This window comes from Teleopsis dalmanni, chromosome 2, assembly GCF_002237135.1.
Source record: "Teleopsis dalmanni isolate 2A chromosome 2, ASM223713v2, whole genome shotgun sequence".
Lineage (NCBI taxonomy): Eukaryota > Metazoa > Arthropoda > Insecta > Diptera > Diopsidae > Teleopsis > Teleopsis dalmanni.
Window position 1 is genome coordinate 155264917 of NC_051847.1, and position 7658 is coordinate 155272574.

At 29.5% G+C, this 7658-nt stretch overlaps 1 protein-coding gene across 1 annotated transcript; it reads left to right on the forward strand.

Annotated features, from left to right (window-relative positions):
- Positions 1–4595: 4595 nt before the first annotated feature.
- Positions 4596–4856, forward strand: LOC119675989 (glycine-rich cell wall structural protein-like). The gene has a single exon (XM_038087211.1). It carries the CDS (start codon positions 4596–4598, stop codon positions 4854–4856), a length of 261 nt encoding a protein of 86 aa, XP_037943139.1.
- Positions 4857–7658: the final 2802 nt, after the last annotated feature.

Below are 7658 nucleotides of genomic sequence, written 5' to 3' on the forward strand. Positions count from 1 at the left end.
TAACTTTGCAATACTAAGCCCGTTTGCTGAGCATCAGTCAGCATGAAAAACGGGTTTCCAAAGAGCCGGGCTTGTTGTGGAATAATTTACAAATTTTTGGGAATTTAGAATGAAATCGGAGGCAAATTAAATGATTGATTTAAGATAGTCTCATTTTGTGGCTTAGAGCTAAAAAATACGGAAATGAAATTTTCTATTTTTATGGTAAATTCAGTATTGTTTAGATATTTTTTATGTTACTGAAATGGATGCGTAATCTGTGTTAAAGTTTGTTTATGTCACAACAAGTTTGTTTTGTTTGTTCTCGACTGGTGCTTTTTGAAAATTTCCAAACAAATTTTGTGTATAAAAAGATGTGAAAGATTTTGTGAATGGAACAGTCTTCAAAAAATTATTGAAGTGAATTAAAAGTAACAAACGAGTAGTAAAGATGCGTTTTTTTATTGTATTTGCCGTCATTGCAGCCATCCTGTGTGCTTTGGCTGTAGCTGAAGAATCAAATCAACAGGAATTGATCAGAAATAAACGACAATTCGGTTACAATCCTTACTATGGAGGTGGTTTTGGTGGCTTTGGTAGACCTGGTTTCGGAGGTGGCTATTACGGACGTCCAGGCTTCGGTGGTGGTTTCTATGGAAGACCAGGATTTGGTGGTGGTTTTGGTCGTCCAGGATTTGGATTCTATGGTTAAAGAAATATAGGATCTAGTACAAATGTTGGTGATAATATGCAAGATACGTTAACGATTAAAAATTAAGATTTGTATAATTGAATAAATAAAAAAAAATATGTGTAATAATTCAAAAAATGAGTATTTCTTAAAACTTATAGCTTTCTGTGTATGTAATATCAGAGCTGTGCAGTAATGATTACATTTGTAGTTAGATTACATTCAATTATAAATTACTGTGTAATTTAATTGATAATTGAATTTTCAGATTATATGTGTAATTTAATTGAAAACCTCAATTACGAATTACAGTATAATCGTAATTTGTAATTTAGTTTCTAAATTACAGGCACAATTGAAATTCAAATTCAAATTTCAAATTACGTGTAATTTGCGAAAATAATCTAGAGAAGAAGAAGCATTGAAACTTCTGAAAGATGATAAACGAATCGAAGCTATGGTTGGATTTTGGGTTGTAAGTGGCCCGCATTTCGTTTGCGCCTTCATTCATAATCTCTTGTTCCATTAGAACTTCAAAGCAGATCAAGAGGCAGAAAAATTTTTTTTTTGTACGCAAGTGGAAATGTGAATATGTTGCATTGTTGCTTTTTTTTCATGAAGTTGTAAATTTAATATTGCTGTTTTTTTTTGTATTTCTGTCTTGTACAGTGATCAAAAATATGTATTTAGAAATGTGTATACTTGTTTCTTTTGTTAGGTTGCGTGTGTACTTTTCTATGCTTTTGCTCTATGATATTTGTTTGTTTTGCTTGTATGTTTTTTTTGTTTTGGATTGTAGTTTTTTTTATGAAATTTAGGAAGGCGTCTATTTTGCATGATTTTATTTTTCTTTTGTTTTAAGCGCTGATATGCATGTGTGTCAGAATGTGTATACATTTTGTTGTATTTTTTGTTTAATTGATTGTACATTTGCTTATGAGTTGGGCGTAAATTTTTTTAAGCAAATTTGGAAAGATCGTTGTTTTTGTGCATCAAATAAATATATGCAAATTTGTAAGCAGTATATGTATGTGTGTACAATGTGTATGCCAATAATATTATTTTATCTGTAATGAGATTATGCCTACATTTATGTTTTAGGAATTATTTTTATTGCTAAGGTCGTGTGCGAGTTAGGCTAAGTTGATGCTAAACCAAATGGGAGATTTTTTGGGATTTTTTGCACTGCACACATATAGCCATTTATCAACACGTATCGACACATCACTACATTATCGGCACAACTTAGAATTTCCCGCATATAGAACGCAACTTAGCCTAACTCGCACACGACCTAAATACCATTTTAAAATTAAAATAACATAAATGGGTAGTAATTTGTAGTTTAAGAATAAAGTTTTTAGACAAAGTCTTATGCTGGATGTATATTTGGTTTTGTATGTGCAATAATTTTTAATTGAATATTTATTAAATGGTTAATTGCGTACAATGTTTAATTTTTCCCTGTTATATATGTACAGTGTTGTGCATAACAGAAGCAACCAAAATTTGCCCATCAAATAAATAAGTTTTTTGTCTACTTTTTACTTTTCATTCAAAAATCTAAATACACAGTTTTATTTGTTATTGTATTAGCTATTATAAAAAAACAACAAAATCTACAATTCTAAATAACGGGTTAAATAATTCATAAAAATAATGAGATATTGCGAAATGCGGCTGTGCAGAACAATAGCAACTTTATTTATTATATTAAATTTTTGTATTATTTTTCTAAATTTTGTACAAAGTCCTTTGCTTTTTATTACTTGGGCACTTCTACGGGTCATAGGTGATATTAAATTGTTAATAAAACTATTTGGAATTTTACACCATTCATCTTTCATGACCTCAAACATTTGGAAACTTTTCGACCCCCAAAGCGATGTTTGAGAATACCAAAATGTTCTCAATTGAATTAAAATCAGGTGTTTGGGCTGGCTAATCTAAAATTGGAATTCCATTTTTCAAAATCCATTTTCTTATCAGCTTTAAGGTGTGTTTTGGGTCGTTATCGTACTGATATACCCGTCGGAGTGACATTTCTCATCCGCCATGGGGTACCATATGGCTTTCTAAAATTTTTTTGTACACATGTTGGGCTATTATTTGATGAATTTCATGAAAAGATCTTAGTCTAAATCCTGAAAAGAACGCTCAAATTATTACTGACCCACGCCCATGCTTCACAGTCGCTTGGCAGTTACGCGAATACAAACGTTTTCTTTTTCGCGACGCACTGTGCACATCCCATCAGAATTAAAGATGTTAAATTTTGATTTATTGCTAAAAAAAATTATTTTGCATTTAGTAAGAGTCTAATTTAAGTGATTCCATGCGAAATTTGATCTAAATGAAGTATATTAATATTAATTAAAAAGAAAAACAAAAATCTATCTCTTTTGCTAATGCTTTTTAGACAACATTGGTTTTTTGACTGGTCTGTAACTTTTGAAACCGGCTTCGAGAGTAAGCCTGCGTACAGTACTAGAGTCAACACCTTGTTTAAGCTCGGCTACGACCTTTTTCAACGACACGAATGGTTGTTTTTTTGTAATTCTTATGATGTTTCGATCAATTCTACAAGTAATCCTAAGAGAGGCTTCACCCAAATAAACGGTTTTAACGGTATTTTGTCAAATTATATTTTTTTATAAGCTGCGAAACAACAAACTAATTAATTTTAAATATTTTGGCTATTTCATTTGAGCACTGCCATTTAAATATTTTTCAATTCTTGCTTCTTTAAACTTCAAAGTATACGTGTCACGAGCCATGATAAAAACATACTTCCATTACCTGATTTAATATTGAACTATTCTGTGTTTTTGTTCTAATTTGCTTAAAAACATAAATCACAGCATAAAAATGCAAAAAATCAAAAAAATATCTTGCTAGAATGCACTTTGGTCATAGATCTATCATTGATCTTGTCTCAGTTGCTATTGTTCTGCACAGCCGCATTTCGCAATATCTCATTATTTTTGTGAATTATTTAACCCGTTATTTAGAATTGTAGATTTTGTTGTTTTTTTATAATAGCTAATACAATAACAAATAAAACTGTGTATTTAGATTTTTGAATGAAAATAAAAAGTAGACAAAAAACTTATTTATTTGATGGGCAAATTTTGGTTGCTTTTGTTATGCACAACACTGTATATGTGTATTTTTATATTTCTGAATATAATAAATTATTTTAATAACTAATTTTTATTAATATCGTCTAGTGATAATATTCATGTATATATGTATAAAATTTTTAAAATTATATATTTCAATATTTTGTAGCAATGTGATAACAATACCAAATATACTTTAAAATTTTGAATTTCAATTAAGTTTGAATTTACTTATTAAAAATATTTGAGAAAAAAATTATCATAAAAAGCTGAGTAATGAGCATGCATTTAAGGGTGGTTTTGCCCAATTATATTTTTTTGTTTTTTGTTTTAAGCTAATGTGTAAACATTTTGTTGTTTTTTTTTTTTTGGTTTGACTGATTGTACATTTGCTTATGCGAAACGTGTGCATTTTTTTTAGCAACTTTGGCAAGATCGTTGTTTTTGTGCAGTATATGTATGTATATACAATTTATGTGCAAATAATATAATTTGTTTTGCTCATAAGGTTTGCCTACATTTGTTTTTGTAACTCATAATATGCATTTTATTATGATTACTTGATTGTACAGCTGATTTAGAAAAGGGAAAATAAATAATTTATCTTTTGCGCTTTCGTTTTATAATATAAGACATTAAAAATATTAACAAATTATATGTTTATAATATTTTAATATTTTTAAGCAATATGATATCAATTTCCAAACAAATTTTGTGTATAAAAAGATGTGAAAGATTTTGTGAATGGAACAGTCTTCAAAAAATTATTGAAGTGAATTAAAAGTAACAAACGAGTAGTAAAGATGCGTTTTTTTATTGTATTTGCCATCATTGCAGCCATCCTGTGTGCTTTGGCTGTAGCTGAAGAATCAAATCAACAGGAATTGATCAGAAATAAACGACAATTCGGTTACAATCCTTACTATGGAGGTGGTTTCGGTGGCTTTGGTAGACCAGGTTTCGGAGGTGGCTATTACGGACGTCCAGGCTTCGGTGGTGGTTTCTATGGAAGACCAGGATTTGGTGGTGGGTTATTCCGTCCAGGATTTGGATTCTATGGTTAAAGATATATAGGATCTACTACAAATGTTGGTGATAATATGCAAGATACGTTAACGATTAAAAATTAAGATTTGTATAATTGAATAAATAAAAAAAAATATGTGTAATAATTCAAAAAATGAGTATTTCTTAAAACTTATAGCCTTCTGTGTATATAATATTAATGTAAATTTTATAATATAATATGAAGACATCTTCAATTTTTTACAGTTTTCATTTAGTAGTGAAAAAAAACTATTGGTTTTGAAAAAATTTTCGAACAATATGTAAGTTATATATATTTGTGCCTATCTGAATGGCGATAAATTTGTCTCCCAGTTTTTGGGTTAAACATGTAATACTTGTTTTGGGCGGTTACAGTTTTTAATCCTAGGTGATCAAAATTTGGTCTATTGCTTAGTTATAGCAAGTAGCCCCCAAACACAACATCTGTTCAAATGATAACTATTATTTTTAACATTATAACTAATAATAACTATAATACAACGATTTGTGTGAAGGGTATTAAAGCTTCAACAAAACCAAAACAAAACTTTCTTCTTGTTCTGAGTTTTTAATTCTTAATTTATTTTCTAAAATGTATAAACCTTGAGTAATTGTCATCACAGCAATCCACACTTAATCTTCTACAAATTTAACTACTTGTACTGCTTGAATCAACATTGTCAACTTATGTTCTCAATTCTCCCCCACTTCACTAACTTCTGAATTTCAACTTCGTTTGCTACATGAAAACTTACAAAAATTGGTTTTTTTTTTGCTAATTCTCACAAAGAAAATTTTGCAAAATTTTAACACGGGAAATTTGCATTTAAACTCAATAAATTCACATTGTAAAAGGCACTTTCAAGTGGGGAGTGGTAAGTCGTGGAAAGATATGTAGCTACTGTAACTGATTTACGCCAGATTCATGTAACCAATAATATTCACTTTAACAGCAAGACGACACACAATACATCTCCGTTGATGTGGGGAAAACTTCTACTTGGCGGGTATGGTTCCTTATGTGTATGCATATCGCACATTCAATGCGAGTGCGTACTTCAGCGACTTATGCCATACTAAGCTTCTTCTTCTTTAACTTTTACATATCCCTGCTCCATTCTCTTCTGCTATTAACTTTTCACATACATTTGAGCAATTGTAAGACTATCAACTGCAAATAAGTAGATTTCTTTTGAAGGTTTATTTTGCATAGTGCTTTAGGCAAAATTTACGTTATTTACGATATTTACGGATTTTAATACACTGCAGTATTCATTATTTCTACGTATTTCCTTGTACTACTTGAGATACATCGTCTTTTCCTTAGGAATGTTGGAATTTCTAGTACTTCTTGAAGTTGTAATTTAAATATGTTAATGTTCTTTGTAAATATTTTCATTGCAATTGTCAGTTTGTTTTGATTAGAAATTTGTATAATTTTCTTAGCAAAGAAAGGTCATACATATCATTTAGAAAGCAATCAAACTGAAGTAGATTGGTAGAAAAGTGTTGTATAGATATTGTATAGGTTTAGAATAGGCATTGAGATAAAGTAATAATTTCAATCGAAAATTAGAAAAATAACTTTTATTAAATTAAAAATAATTATTAAATAAAGTTTCTTTATCAAATTGTCTTTGTAATAATTTTTTGAAATCCTTTTTATAAAATTTAAATAATAACAATATTTTCTGTTTTAATATACTTGTTGGCTATACTTATCGTAGGGTAGAGGGACTACGGATAATATAAATCACATATGCTAAAACCAAAAGATGATTTATTGTTATTTAAAATAATCTCTATTTCGGAATTTTTCCCGATGTATGCAGAACTTCAGTAAATACCAGTGAATACTAACTTCATATATAGAACTGCTTAACTTCAGTGAATACCAACATGAATATTTCGTCTATTTATAGTAATAAAGCATTACATAACATATTTCTCTAATTCGGGGTTGACCAAAGCACGGCCTCGACTAAAATTTGTGCGATCCACGACGTTTTTCTAATCTACCACATTTAGGCAAATTTTTCTTTGTTATATTTTGGTAACAATTCATTATTTGTATTGTATCCCAAATAAGTGTTTTCAAATGTTTTAAATAAGTTATAACACTTCACGTAAATTTATTTAATTGAAAAAAACTTTAGTATAATTTAGTATAAAATTAATATCCAGGGACTAAATTAAATAATATAGTTGTATTTTTATTTTTCTCCAGAAAAATTATGAACGTATGTATTTATTTCTGCAGCCCTCCAATCTATTCAGTGATTTGAATTAGGCCGCGTCCTACCTGATTTGGACAACACTGCTTTAAATATTTGACTAATTTTCATTTCGAATCACTATAACTTTTTACACCAGCAACAAATTGTACAACTACTTTCCAGAAACTTCACCTTTCAAACACGTATTCGTTCGATATAATTGGAATGATGTTGTCATAAATGGGTAGCGGAGTACCGACATCATATAGTGACAAAAAAACGGGGGATACTTACCACCATCACTCAATATTTATAATAGTGGTGAGATATTTTAGAAGGCACCAACTAAGACATGTCGACGTTATTTAGTTGGAGAAGGTACTAACATAAATAAATAACATATCACTGTCTAATGCCACCGATCTGCAGGGTATTTTACAGAATCAGTACTGAATTTGGAAAGGCTATTAAGATCGCCTAAATTTTTCTTTTATGCTAAAAAGCTACAGAGGTCAACACATTATTATCGAATTTATGTCCCTTCTTTTATTTTTCTTTAACAGAAACTAATGGCAATGTAAAAGTATTGGTGTGGTGTTAAAA